Here is a 15,781-nt window from a genome sequence, read left to right on the forward strand (position 1 = left end):
TGATTTAGGAGCAACGAGTCATATGACAAGTGACAAGAATTTCTTTACTGATCTTGATTTAGATAAGAAAGAAGCCATTTATATTGCAGATGGAAGCAAAATAACCGCAGAAGGTATCGGACAAGGTATGCTAAATTGTTCAAACAAGTTCGGACAAGATTCAAAGATACTTGTACAGGATGTGTTGTATGTTCCAAAATTGGAAGGCGGATTATTATCTGTGAAACGTTTAACAGCAAAAGGATTTACAGTAAAATTCAAAGACAATGAGTGTGCAATTATTGCAGGAAACAAGGTGATAACCAAAGTCAAGGCAGATGAACAATTATATCATTTTGACACACCAAAGGAACAGATGAAGGTATGTACACGATAACAAAAACTGTATTCACATGTGGCATAGACGTATAGGACATAGACACCCTGACAGTATAAGGGAACTACAGAGAAAAGAATTGACAAAAGATCTAAAGATATCAGATTGCTCAATTACCGTAAGATGTGAATGTTGTATAAAATCCAAAGCCACAAGGCTATCTATTCCAAAAGAGAGTGAGATGAAAAGCGAAAGACCACTTGATTTGGTGCATACTGACGTATGTGGACCCATGAAAGTGACTACATCAGGAGGCAATAGATACATGTTGACTTTTATAGACGACTACTCAAGATACACAGTCACATACTTAATTAAAAACAAAAGTGAAGTTTTTGATAAACTTGTAGACTATGTAACAAGATCAAGTAACAAATTTCAAAGGAAGCCAATTGTCATCAGAAATGATAATGGAGGTGAATTTACAGGTCACAGAATAGAAGAATACTTAAGACAAAATGGAATAGAACACCAGAAAACTGTTCCATACACACCTGAACAAAATGGAGTAGCAGAAAGGAAAAACAGAACTAACAGAAATGATAAGATGTATGCTGACGGATTCCAAACTACCAGAGAAATATTGGGGTGAGGCAGCAAAGACAGCTACATATCTACATAACAGACTTTTCCAGAAAACTGACGAAAACTCCATATGAACTGTGGCAAGGTATGAAACCAAGTGTCAATCATTTAAAAGTTTTTGGATGTAAAGTTTTTATATTCATTCCAACAGAAAAACGTTCCAAACTTCAAAACAGATCCATGGAAGGAATATTCGTTGGATATAGTGAAAATTTCAAAGGATATAGAACCCTAGATCCCAAAACAGACAGTTATGGTGAGTAACAGCTTGACATTCATTGAAGATTTAAATGAAGACATAATGATTTCAGTTGAAACAAAAAATGAGAAAAAACAATAGTGACATAACTGAAGAAATGTCTGATGAGAAAGAAGTAGAAATTAATGAAGAACAAAATACTGAAAGTGAAGAATCACAACTACAAACAGACACAGAACCAAGACGTTCAATGAGTGAGAACAAAGGAAAACCACCAAAGCGTCTCTCATACAAGACAAGCATAAGAAAAATCTATGAGCCTACCTCTTGGGAAGACATATCTAAACTTCCTGAAGAAGAAGCTAATAAATGGATAGAAGCAACAGAAACAGAAATTAAATCCATGCATGATTCAAATACATGGACACTAACAGATTTGCCAGAAGGAAGAAAAGCCATAGGATGTAAATGGATTTTTAAAGTAAAATACCAAACAGATGGCACAAAGATACCGAGCAAGACTCGTAGCTAAAGGGTATTCTCAAAAATATGGAGAAGACTATGATGAGACATTTGCTCCAGTTGTCAAACACACTACAATAAGAACTTTACTTACAGTTGCAGCAATGAAACAGATAGAACTGAGACATCTGGATGTAAAGACAGCTTTTCTGAATGGAGATTTAACAGAAGACATTTACATGGAACAACTTCCAGGATTCAAAGATGAAAGAAATCCAAACAAAGTTTGCAAACTACAGAAAAGCATATATGGTTTAAAGCAAGCAGCTAAAGCTTGGAATGACAAAATCACAGAAGTACTTACAAATGAAAAATTTCAAAGAAGCAAAGCTGATCCATGCTTGTACACAAAAAGGCTGATTAATAGATGGATTTATGTACTCATATGTAGACAACATTTTGATTTGTTTTAAACAAGAAAGGAATAAAGAAAACATTCTAAAAATCCTGAAGCAACATTTCGAAATCAAAGACTTGGGAAATGTGAAACAGTACCTAGGAATACAGGTAGAAAGAGAAGAAGACGGAAGTTTCCTACTGAATCAAAATCACATGATTCAAGACATAACAGAAAAATTTGGATTAAAGGATGCAAAAACAGTAAAGTCTCCAATGGAAACTAATTATCTCAAAGAGATGAACAGTGAAAAAAATATGCTACCAAATAATGAAGAATACAGAACAGCAATAGGAAAACTACTGTATCTAGCGACCGTTACAAGACAGACATCGCAGCACCAGTAGGAATCCTGAGTAGAAAGGTATCAAAACCAAATAAAGCTGATTGGAATGCCGTGAAGAGAGTAATGCGTTATTTGAAAGGAACTAGCAATGTTAAGCTGAAATTACCCACAAGTGATAATTGCATTTTAACAAGATATGTTGATGCAGATTGGGCTGGAGATCCAACTGACAGAAGATCTATCAGTGGACATATTTTTTTTCTCTCAGGTGGACCAATAAGTTGGACAAGTAAGAAACAGTCAATTGTGACACTGTCTTCAACAGAAGGAGAATATGTTGCCGCACATGCGAGTCAAGAAGTACTGTGGTTAAGACAATTGTTGACAGAATTAGGACAACCACAGTTGCAACCAACAAAACTGAAAGAGGACAATCAAGGATGTCTTGTTCTTGCTCAGATGTTAAGAGTCAATCCAAGAACCAAGCATATTGATGTGAAATATCAATTTCTTGAGAGATCATCAGGAACAAGGAGTCTTGAAGTTAGAGTATTGTCCTACTGAAGAAATGACAGCAGACATCTTCACAAAGGCGTTGAATGCTGATAAACACCAGAGACTAATAAAAAAGTTGGGTTTGATTGAATAAGTCCTTACAGTTGAGAAAGGGTGTTGGCATATACAACAGATTAGAACTTATTATAAGTGAAAAGAGGACTTTATACTAACCAGACAGCAGATGGCGATAGTGTGTAAAGTTATATGCTTGCTGTAAATGAGGGGAGAAAAGCTCTCAATTGTTGGTTGTTTTTACTTCCTGTGTTTTCTTTCTTTTTCCTGAATGTGTTATGTCAGCAGCACACGGACTGTGTGACACTGAATTGTATCTCATGTTTATCCAGTATGAAGTAAATACTGTTTACTCAAGATATCTTGCTGATTGAAGCTCTCGTAAGTACAGTGGTGACTGTAAGAAGATGCACTCTGCGACAGGTTATGGGCCCAGGCCGGAACCCAGACACTAAAGCCCAGACACTACAAGAGGATCCTGGTATATAACCCCAGATAACGGAGCACACAAGGCAAGTATAATCTTTTTTTTATTTTTTACCATTCTTATTCTTTTTTGTTTAACTTGGTCACACTACTATAAATGGATTGCATGGATTTATATAGTGTGAACAAGTTGTCAAGCACTTTCCAAGTGATGCTAAAATCGCTTGGAAAAGCGCTTGATAACCCGCATGCAGAAATGCATGCAAAAACGCTTGACAAACGCTTCTACCTGGCGGGAAAAACGCATGTAAAATCCGCATGTGTTTTTCCTGCCAGGGAGAAGCGGAAAAAATATGCAGCATTTCTGCATCATAGGCACATAGCCTTAAAGGCAAATTCTATGCTGTACTAGTCAGGGCAGAGAAGTACGCCTGTGCAGGAGCGCGATGCCAGGGACACCGTGTGGATGACTTAGGATGCGCTATCCACACGAAGCAAGAAGCAGGATGGCATCGCAAGAAGAAGAGAGGCACCGGACCAAAACGAGCGACATCCCTCGGATCGGACCGCCCCGCAGGTGAGTATAATAAAAGCTCTTTTTCTTGTCTTGTATGTCGGATCGGGAGCTTTTATATAACATTATAGAATGCTGTATATAAGGGCTGAAAAGTAATGGCTGTATCTCATATCGGTCAAACCTGGTGACAGGTTCCCTTTAAAGGCAATCTGTGCATCTGAGGAAGGTCAATGATTTGACCGAAACTTAATGCATTTACTGTAGATTGCACCTGTTAATAAAACATTCATATGTTTCAAGTGCCAAGTTCTTCACTATTATCTAATGGAGGGTTAGGACCCTACTTGTGCACTAATGTAACAGGAGTGCCTTGATCTGCTATATCAATGTAAATAATGACACGCAGATGGATTTCCTTTTGTTCATAATCTATGGTCTCTCGTTTAAGGGCGCATGTTCTTCTTCACAGTAAAAGATATTAATCGATTTCCACTGTGATCATTTCTTGCACAGCAATACCTTCTTGGTAGAGATGACAGAATTGTTTTGAATGACCCCGGTCCAGCAACTAGGTCAGTATTTTGCTTCCGATGGACAGAAGCCTTGCGAATCGCTTAACTGACAGCATACACGGTTCCTATTTTGATAAGCCGGACTGATGTAATATCGTGAGTGTCACACTGCAACGATAATGTCGTGCCTGCCTCGCTAATCAAGAGGTTCTGCAGATGCAGTCAGGTAAGAGGCAGCCGTCAGGCAGGGCTTCTGTCCAGCAGACACAAAATACTGACCTGGCTGTTGGACAGGGGTCTTGCCAATTTTCTCTCTTATCTCTAGTTTCTATTTCTCTAGGGTATATGCTCTTTTTGTTTTGTTTTTTTTCCTCTTTCTTGGGTTTGTCTGTGAAACGGCCATAGTGTGAACGTGCTTACACTTTGCACATATACCATCTTATAAATCAGGCTCATTTCTTTGGTTTTGCTGTTATTTATCTCAGTTGCCTCCTTCATTTATTTACTAGCCTATGTCAAGAACAGCTTAGAACAAACATTTTGTCAAGTCCATCCACCAGTTCGCTTCAGTTGCTTAGTTACATTGGCGTCAGTAGTGAATTAGTAAGTGATGACTTCTCCGGTCAGGGGCTCTTCTAGATGATTGGAAGTAGGAAGCTTAATAAATACCAGTCGCGTTGGCTGGCAAATGCAGTAGTGCATTAATCCAAGCCTGCAAATATATTTAATTTTGTTATTCTCTTTTAGACCCATGATGAGACAAAGCCGTTCTGCTGAACCACGTAGAGTTTAATTATAGGGCAAGTCCAATTCTCAAGTGATTGAATTACTTTCTACAATTTCATTTTGGAAGTAGCAAAGGGACACGTCAGTTAAGCATGGTGATGAACAAAAGGCCAGTACTGTACCCTCTCTGCTTTATAAAGTACCAAAGTCATTCTATTCAAAACCTATGCTAGAACTAGTATTTAGTGATCTTAGTTTAAGACTTAGGAGGGCATTACCTTTATATTTCCACAGTGACATTATTTTAAATGGCCATAAATTACAACATACCAACTTTTTGGATAGTAATACTAGTAAATGTTCCTGATTAGACAGAAGTCTATTCTTTTGGCATACATGGCAATATTTGTTCCATCAGTCACACAGGAAGACGCAAGAATCGTCTGAACCAGCCAGCACTCAGGACAAGAGCAGTGCATAGGAGAAATGGGGTAAGAGGGTACGTCCTCTCACAGCTCTACATCAATAGTAAGACACTGGCTTTATAATCTAGAGACGATAGCCAAAGTTTGTATCTACAATAACCCTTTTCCAAACCTAAACTCACGGAAAAATAAGGTTGTAAACAAAATGCAAAACCATATTTGCCTCTATTTGCCAGAAACTAATATTGGGCAATTACCTTGTAGGATTCATTTACTGTGTTTTATTAATGGAGTGATAATCACCATCTTCAAAAATCCTCCACAGTTGGTAGAAAAAAAATCTAAGATGTTTTAGCAGCTCTGTGTAATCTAAGTATTAGAAAAACAGCAGAATAGGTGTATTGGGCCTGCATCACAGGCGAAGATTTAGGGAAAACACTTTAAAGTCAAAGACGACTTTAGGTGCAGGAGACATTCTGTGCTTATAGTCTTCTGAGAGGTAAATCCAATAACGAGTGGCATATAACGTCTAATTAATGCCCTTACAGACTATATGGATGTTACTGTCGGATTGTGTCAGTCTTCGTAGTCTCTAATGAGAGGCTTCTAATTGTAAGTAGAGCTGGTGCAGCAGGACTAGGACAGGAGATCTAGCAAGGAATTAGTTCAGCAAATACCCCAATACAGAAGAAGTATTTGCATCAGTCAGAAACTGGAGACAGTCAAAAAAGGATCTTTGCAATTATAATCCAGTGTATCGATATATAATATATTTATAAGAGTAGCATAGCTAACAGGGGGTAGCGAGCCACCTAGAGTGTGTAGCATCGGCGTCTCTGCTCCCTGCTAGGCAGAGACACCGTCCCTCTCACCTTCCTGTTCCGGGCGCGGCGTCCTCCAGCGCTCCTTCCCTCGCTGCTCCGGCGCGCGCACCTTCCCGGGCACTGTGCTTAGGGCGCGCGCTCCCCCTCTCTTAAAGGGACCGCGCGCGCCGTTCTAAGGAGTCCCCGGCCAATAGCCGGAGGACCTCCCATATATAAGGCACCTCCTCCAAAATGGAGGTGCCCGAGCAAAGTTGTTGCAAAGCATACTCACCTCTGCTTCAGCCCTCAGGTCCCGTTGCCAGCCTGACTACCAGTCCAGTCTGCCTGCTTGTCTGCTCTTCAGCCCGACAGTCGGTCTCAAGCATCCACCAGTTTGTCTATGGGCAAGTCCTCCTACGGACCAGGAAGCACCTGCCAGTTACCTGCCTGCTACCTGCCGTACTTGCTAGCCCGCTCACCTGGGAGCACTCACCTGCTATCCGCCTGCTAGCCTACCTAGAGGCTCTGCTGTCACTTCCCGTGACCACCTGCCTGCCAGCCAAGAGACTCTTACCTGCTGTGCCGTCACTTGCCGTGACCACCTGCCTGCCTGCCAAGAGACTCTTACCCGTTCTGCCGTCACTTGCCATAACCACCCGCCTGCTCACCCAGAGACTGCTACCCTCCTGTTGTGTTCACCCGCTACACCGGTCAGTCCCCGCTATCTGACCCGTGGGAGCCACCTGCTCAATTACAAGGTCGTCCCCAGACTAACACCTGCCCCTCGGGGTCCCTCCTTGTTCCAAGGCACAGAGGTTCCACCACCCGGCCCCGTTACAGAGTGACCACCATTTATAACTGTATAAGCACACTAACACAGTTAAATCATGCGGTACAGCAGAGAAACATGGGGGTGGCGTAGTCACGGTGTGTGTGTGAGGGGGAGAGGGCTCATGCAGTGTGTGGGGGCCACCATAAGTGGGTGGTTGTGACTATATGTATTTTATTTTTACTTTGTTTTTTTTTCATTTTCTGACACTTTATTTTGTGGGCACCTATAAGGCGTTATCACATTATAGAGGCACTTAGTGTATTGAAACCATTAAAAGGGACACACACGTTATTTCTTTCTAGGGCATTCACAGAGGGTATTATTTTTTAGGAGGCAATTTTACTACCTAGAGGGCACAAAGGGGGCATTTTACTTTATAAGGTACACAGTGGTGGGCATTATTATGCAGGGCAGTAAGAGGAGTACTATTAGGCTATGTTCACATGTCCAGTAGTGATCAGTTAGAACGGATCCAGCAGAAATTTGAGGATAAAAAAAAGTTGTGCAGATACAACTTTTTTGTCCATTTTTAAATAACAGATTTCAGCTGAAACCGCTTTTTTAACAATGAAATGGATCAGTTAAACAGCCATACGTTTTCCTTTGATTCAAAACTGATCCAGTAAGCAAAAAATAAAAAAAGGATCCTTTTCGAATGAAGGAAAAAATGGATGGTAATTTAACTGATCCGTTTTCCTTAGACTTCAATGTTAAAAAAAAAAAAAAAAAAAAAAAAAATTGATCCAGCTAAAATCAATTCTTTAAAAACGGACAAAAAAAGTTGTGTCTACTCAACTTTCTTGCCAATGGATTGCTGCTGAATCCGTTCTAACTGATCATTACTGCACATGTGAACAGAGCCCAAGAAGTTTGTGTAAGTTGGGAACGGATGGGGACAGTTCTAAAAACGTGAGAAGTGAAATTGAAACTTTGCAGAGGAGTCGTGGCTGGAAGAAGTTGTCATGGCCATCTGGGCCTGATGGAAAAGACGGCAAAAGTGAACAATTCCATCAGAAATAACAGCAGCTTTATATCCAGGGCTGTGGAGTCGGAGTCAGAGTCTGTATAAAATAGACCAACTCCAAAAAAATATAATAAATTGGGTACAGTAGTTCAATGCAGTTTGTGGGGAATATTTTTTCATACGAATTTGGGAAAGTTATGAAATGTCCTATAAATGTCTGTTCTATTCCTGATCTAAGGGTCTAGACTTTTAGCGGAGATGAATCTGTGCTACAGTAAATTTATCACTTAAACATGAGCCGTGTATGAGGGAGTCGTAGAGTCGGTATCATGGAAATTGAGGAGTCAGAGGTTTGGCTTGCCGACTCCACAGCCCTGATTATATCACCATCTATAACTGTACGTTAATCTTAATATGTTCTGCAGGACTGGTGTCTACCACTATATAGTCACTGTATGGCAGTAATATTGGTCTTTAGCAGACCTGGGCAAAGTGCGGCATGAGACAGCAGAAGGGCTGAAACAGTGGCCCATGGTCCGCCCAGTGCCTTCCCCCGCCCCACCATCACCGCTATTAGCATCATCAGGATGCAGACAGAAGTGAATATATTGGAGGAGTAGGGAGGGGCTGCCGGCCCCTTGTTCCACTAATCAACGTGAGAGACAGCTGACGTGATGACGTCATTTCATCACGTCAGCTGAACACTCCTGAGAGTCAGTGCACCGGAGACAAGAGCAGAGCGCCAGGGGATGGGAGCAAGGAGAGTATGTGGTGTTTTTTTGCCATGTGTCTGGGATTGTTGTATGTGGGGAAGCTATGAGGGGGCTCACGCTGTATCACCGTAGCTATAAACAAACATGTTTGCCTGGCTAGATGCCCACTGAGATGTGTGCTAGCACCTTATAAAACTTCAATGGTGTGCAGGAGTCACCTGAATTTTGGAAACTGAGATTGGAGATGACACCAGGACTGCACTGACAATTACACAAATCGGGACTTCAAACATGTTCATATGGGTCTTTTTCAGCATGAAATTTTGATACCAATTTTGTTGGCAAAAAAAGGAAAATATAGTAGCTTTTTTGGAGGACTAGGCAGGTACACTATTCAGTACTATGAAAAACAAAATAAATATAAACTATACACTTGTCAATTAGGATACACTTTACATATTTTGACCATTTTCACCAAAGGGAGCACAATTGTGCATGTTTGTATTTTTTTTTTTTTTTTTAGAATGTGCAAATGTCTGATAAATACAGGGCATTAACGGGAACCAAAAATCCAAGATTGAAAAGTTTGCAGTCAAGTTACATAACAGTAACAGATGCCTACAAGGTGACCAATAAACAGGACACACAGTAGGATATCCAGCCAGTAAGGCTACATTCACACATCCGTGTGTCACCACCCAAGCGAACTGAACTGATATTTCTCAGCTGTTCCCACAGTTGCATATTCATTACATTCGTTTTTTGTGTTTTTTTTCCTTTTTTTGGGGAGATTTTCACTGAAGAGGTGTGCTTGCCAATAAAAAAATACCTTGAAAGGTAGCATTTTATTCAAGTGTATCACTAAGTAGCAGATCCATGAGACATGGATGCAAAAAGGAAGCAAATAAGTAGCCTTCCGATTTAGAAACAGTGTGAACAGGGGGCGACAACAGCGCAATAGGGTCTTATCCGGTATAAAAGTAAAAGGTGAAGGAACTTCTCAGCTTTTAGGGTTGTGCAACCCACAACAGAGGAATCAAGAAAAGACTGATTATTGTGGGTCTCCTGCTGAAGAAGTTAGTCCAGCTTCGATATGCGTTGAGAATAAACCGAATTGTCCTTCTTATACCACGACCTTTGGACTTTTATTGGGAATACAGCGCAGATCACCACTCCTATCCTCTCCAAGCACATGATTTAGAAACATAGACCTGAATGGCCGGGTCTGATCAGCAAATCAGATTAGAACTGGACATGCTCTGAGTCTCAAGGCGCCCTCAGATCTCAGTGTAATTGTAAAATCTTTGTGATCATCTTTCAGAACACCAGATGATCACAATAATAGATAAATGTAGGACAACCTCCTATTCTCCCCCTTTACCTGTAAGTCAGAAGATGGCTTAACTCCATCACAATATAGTTTAAAAAGTAGTTCTGTTTTGGAGCTAAGCTTTGTCTTGGAGCAAAGTACAGTAAATCCTTTAAACAAACAACTACTGTACTTAGTGGTAAGCTTCACTCCCTACTAGTAAAACTGAAAATGACCCTATAATATGGGAAGGAACAACAGACATCAGCCATAACAGTGACATATTATTATCTAAGGTCCAACACAATTTGGAAAACAAATAAAAATATTAATAGCCTTTTCCCATTACCATCCAGATAGCTATGCACTATAGAAACATAGGAAATTTGCAAGAATTTCATCTTACATTTCCTTTCCTGCCACAGCGATAATCAATGCTCTGAAAGGAAAGTTTATTCTGTACAGGAGCAGTTCCAGGGTGAGACAGACGTGCTACTAACATTTGTTACACAGCTCTACCAGTTCCAGCAATTTCTCAAAAATACTATGCCGCCCTGCATCCAGTCCTTACAGCTACATTTGCCCATATTGGACCCTAGATCCCAGTTACAGCAGTGAACATCCCACTACTTACACCATCTCAGTTTCTGTAACTATCACATGCTTCTCTTTATGAAATTAAATATATTGAAAATTCAGCAATTGCGATATGAACACAGTAAAACTGGTATAGTCAACATGTCCTTTCATTCATAGAACTGGTTTGCTTTTTAACACATTTTGATAAAACAATGTGACTGTATAACACGTAATTTCTGCAAAACAATTACATACACCTTAGCCGCATATATTAAGACTACGTTTCTCACAATTCCTGGCATTGCCTCTCTCAGGTCATTAAGGGGGTTGTCCACGACTAGGACAACCCCTTCTTGATCTAAATGTTTGGACCCAATAAAATTTAAAAAAATAACATACTCCCCTTGCTGGCGCCGTTCTAGCGGTGTCAGCACTCGCGGTCCCGGGGCTCCCGTGCTATAGATGTGACACGGGGTTCCCAGCGCCCCGCCAGCACTGGCGTCACTGTCCCGCCTTCATAAGAATTGAACAAGAGGAAGTCCAGGCTGCAGCTGATCTCTGACTTACTCATTTTCAATTTGTACGAAGGTGGGAGCAGTGACACCAACGCTGATAGGACGCCGGGCATCACGTGTCATACAACAGCACGGAAGCCCCAGGACCGCAAGTGCTGGAACGGCGCAAGCACAGAAAGCAAGTATAAGCTTTTTTATTTTAACAGGGCCAAATATTTACATCAAGGAGGGGTTCTCCTAATAGTGGACAACCCCTTTAAGGATCACTACTCCAGTACAAGAATGTGAGACTCCAGCAAATGTGAGACTTTATGCCAAAGGTGACCACATGTGCAGCCATATCTGCTGCACAGGGGTCAAAGGTGGGAAGGCAGCAGCTGCCCATAACAATAACTAATACAATGCACTGATACCTTCCAAATGCACAAAGGAGGGAACACCAGCGACTGTACATTATGGCCCCGATTCATCAAGACCGGCATTTTCTTGACGAGGGAATGTGGTGGAGTCTGGTGCACACTTCTGCATTAATCAGGAGCGTCTGACAAATGGCGTGCATCTCCGTGCACCACGCCAGAAATATTACTCCAGTCAAGATTTCTGGTGGAGGGAACGCCGCAGCACGTCCAATTCCTAATGTCACGCCTGTCCCACACATTTTTGCAGCGCTGGAAGAAACTGGCTTGAAAACGCCAAAAGCTGCTAAATTTCTGGTGTCTCAACTCGGTGTTGTGTCAAAATTTAGCAATTTTTCATAGCAATTTACTCCAGAATTCTGGCAAAATAGCATTGATGAATTGGTGCTTGTGTACCAAGTATTACCAGCCTCGGTGAGGAGGGCGCTGAAGCAGATCTTCCCATACATCTTTTTATAACTTTTCCCCCAATGACCTACATAAAGACTTGCTTTTTTGCAGGATAAGGTGGAGCTTTTATTTACACCATTTTGCTGTAGTAAGGTTGTGACTAAACAAAGATTACTTTAGAGTAAATATAAACAAAAAATAATAATAGTTTGGGTTTTAACGGCCAATGATTTTTCTCCTATAGTAAAGCATCACGTAAGGAGAAAGTCACTTTCCATTTGATTTCTTTTCCCCATCTCTGAATAGTTTAAACCCCTCAATGGTAGAAATAATAATAAAAAAAAAAGTAACAAAAGAAACAGCCAGAATAGGAGTTTCTCACCCACTCTGTCCCTGTGCCAAATATTTGTGTGACAACTACATGGCACAGAACCATAAATGTACAGCATTCTGCCCCCAAAACTTCCTAATGTCTGATAGTAGTTTCTACAGACTCTGTTATGATATGAAATCACACCCCAAAGTATATACATTTGTATGTCCTACAGGTGACATGAAGGAGGACCACCAACAGTAGCCTCAGATCCTGCTGATAACATAGCCGGTGCAGGAAGCACCTTGTCTCCTAGCAACCACACAATCCTTCTACAGAAGCTGTACTGTCGCTTTAAACATGTATCACCTGGAAATAGCCCACCTCTACTAGAACTTCATCACTAAAACTGTAGGGCACAAAATACAAAGATGATCAACAAAGAACACCCCTATAGGTCCTATAGGACCCCCCCAGATATTAATGTCTGATGAGCATAGGCCCCACCTCTGGTACCCTTATCTGTATTCAGAGACCAGTATACTTACTCAACGCAGTCATCAGTAGCCATTTTATTAAAATCAATGAAAAAGTGACCAGACTTGTACACGGCCCTCCCCTTGGAACAGTATGGAGGGGAATGGGTTAAAAGTACAAATAAAAATTACAAAAAAAAAATTCTAGCACATAACAATAGCCAATGTCCTACAGCCTGTGTGCAGTGCGGAGCAGGTCAGTATAGCTACAATCGGGCTGGACATTCACATACAGCCACAAGGGGGTTAAATCACTGAAACTTATTTCACAAAAAAAGTAGAAATATTTCCCACAATTCAGTTTCCTTCCTTCATTTTTAAAGGGACCTCTAAAAACTAGAGTTGGTTTCTGATTGGTTGTGACAGTTTTAGTAAATCCCCCTATTATGTTTTTCACCTTCCAATAGCTGTTCCCTCTGAAATACAAACAGATGGCAACAGATATGGCTAACTGTACGCCATCATGTGCACCGGCACCAAGATCTCACCAACTCCTAACATCTTCTGAGGTCATAAACCACCATTCAGACTGGTCAGGAAAAACCGGCTCTTATCTGGCCGTCATGTCACCTCTGTCCATGTGCTGGTGGTATAGCCCCCCAACCTAATGTCCTCCTCTCATTTCTCTAGCCAGTCTATAGGACACTTATCAGGACAGTCTCCATCACACCTGTCCATGTCCTGGAGGGTATAGCACCCCCACCCCATTATCCTATGATTTCTCAAGGCAGCCTATAGGACTGTGAACCCCTCACCTCTGTCCCTGTAGTTGAAGTAATAACCCCTTAGTTCCTCCTGTCAGCCCCCCAGCTGCTGTACCAGTCTCCTATCTGGACTGTGCCTCCCGCCTTGTCCCTGTAGTGGAGGTAACAGCCCCCTCTTGGTTCCTCCTGTCAGTCCCCCAGCTGTTGTAGCAGTCTCCTATCTGGACTGCCCCCCTCACCACTCAGTGTAGCGGGGTAACAGCTCCCCACTTAGTTCCTCCTGTCAGCTCCCCAGCTGTTGTAGCAGTTTCCTATCTGGACTGTTCCTCCCACCTTGTCCCTGTAGTGGAGATAACAGCTCCCTCTTAGTTCCTCCTGTCAGCCCCCCAGCTGTTATAGCAGTCTCCTATCTGGGCTGTCCCTCCCACCTTGTCCCTGTAGTGGAGGTAACAGCCCCCTCTTGGTTCCTCCTGTCAGACCACCAGCTGTTATAGCAGTCTCCTATCTGGACTGTTCCTCCCACCTTCTCCCTGTAGTGGAGGTAACAGCCCCCTCTTGGTTCCTCCTGTCAGACCACCAGCTGTTATAGCAGTCTCCTATCTGGACTGTTCCTCCCACCTTCTCCCTGTAGTGGAGATAACAGCTCCCTCTTAGTTCCTCCTGTCAGCCCCCCAGCTGTTATAGCAGTCTCCTATCTGGACTGTTCCTCCCACCTTCTCCCTGTAGTGGAGGTAACAGCTCCCCCTTAGTTCCTCCTGTCAGCCCCCCAACTGTTGTAGCAGTCTCCTATCTGGACTGTTCCTCCCACCTTGTCCCTGTAGTGGAGGTAACAGCTCCCCCTTAGTTCCTCCTGTCAGCCCCCCAACTGTTGTAGCAGTCTCCTATCTGGACTGTTCCTCCCACCTTGTCCCTGTAGTGGAGATAACAGCTCCCCCTTAGTTCCTCCTGTCAGCACCATCTCACGCCTCCTCCCGGTCGTCACTTACCGATCCCCAGTCCCACGACCACACGGCCGCCGAGCAGCGTCTCCTTGTCCCGGGCAGCGGCCAGCAGCACGGCCCCGGCTATGAAGAGCAGGCTGGCCAGGAGGATGCACGGTCTGCGCCCCGCGATGCCGTTCAGCACCCCGCCGGCCAGGGCTGACAGCGCCGCCGCGCCCACAGTGCTGGACACCAGCAGCTCCTGCCACAGCGCGGACAGGTTCAGGTCCTTCTTGAGGAGCAGCATGGCCCCGGACACCACCCCGGTGTCATAGCCGAAGAGGAAGCCTCCGAGCGCAGAGAAAACGGACACCACGTACACGAACGCCGGGGTGACATCCTGCTGGAACTGCCTGCGGGCCGCCCGCTCCAGCTGCTCCCCGGAGGTCGGGGCAGCGGTGCCGCTCGCCTGGCTGCTGATGCTGGTGCACGAGTCGGCAGCGATCAGGCTCCGCTCCCCGGCGCCCTCGTCATGCTTCCTCCGCTTCTTCTCCCCCATCAGGTTGCTCAGGCTCCGCAGGGTGTACTCCACATTGTCGCTCGCTTTACGGGACATAGGTAAAGTGGTGGGCGGCTGGGATGGCCACGCCAGCTGCCGGGGCCGCTCTAGTCAGGCTGCACACGGGACGATGCCCAGGACATATGTGTGGAGCCTCCGCCCAGGATCCGTCCCCGCCAGCGGCAGCAGTGGTCCTCAGAGCGGCTCCCGGCACCTCACTTTCCGGAGACTTTGTACATGTTTCACTGCTTGTCCCTCCAGGTAAACGGCTCAGACCGGGAGACGCGAGCTGGGGGCGGACCGGCGGCTCTGAGCGACTACTCTGTGGCACAGCGCTGTCAAACTGGAGGGGCGGGGCTCCAGGTCACATGACCAGCAGCAGCTGATTGCTGACGTCACACGGAGGTTTCATAGGTGTTCTCGCCTCAAGTCAGCATCTCTTCTCATTGTGATCCCGTGGTGACGGCGGAGGGGAGGGTCTGTCCATAGCTAGCATCCATCTATCCAGAGGTGTAACTAGGGGGAGCAAAATGGGGAGGGTCTGTCCATAGCATCCATCTATCCAGAGGTGTAACTAGGGGGAGCAAAATGGGGAGGGTCTGTCCATAGCATCCATCTATCCAGAGGTGTAACTAGGGGGAGCAAAATGGGGAGGGTCTGTCCATAGCATCCATCTATCCAGAGGTG

At 43.6% G+C, this 15,781-nt stretch overlaps 1 protein-coding gene across 1 annotated transcript in view; it reads right to left on the reverse strand.

Annotated features, from left to right (window-relative positions):
• The window catches only part of SLC2A13 (solute carrier family 2 member 13), a 272,698-nt gene extending 257,229 nt beyond the window's left edge, over positions 1-15,469 (reverse strand). Inside the window, exon 1 of the mRNA XM_073652171.1 lies at positions 14,602-15,469. Within this exon, the coding sequence (XP_073508272.1) occupies positions 14,602-15,151 (550 nt within the window). The 5' untranslated portion in view covers positions 15,152-15,469. The remainder of the gene's footprint in view (positions 1-14,601) is intronic.
• Positions 15,470-15,781: the final 312 nt, after the last annotated feature.

This window comes from Phyllobates terribilis, unplaced genomic scaffold (genome assembly GCF_046119375.1).
Source record: "Phyllobates terribilis strain yellow unplaced genomic scaffold, ASM4611937v1 Scaffold_11__3_contigs__length_659146591, whole genome shotgun sequence".
Lineage (NCBI taxonomy): Eukaryota > Metazoa > Chordata > Amphibia > Anura > Dendrobatidae > Phyllobates > Phyllobates terribilis.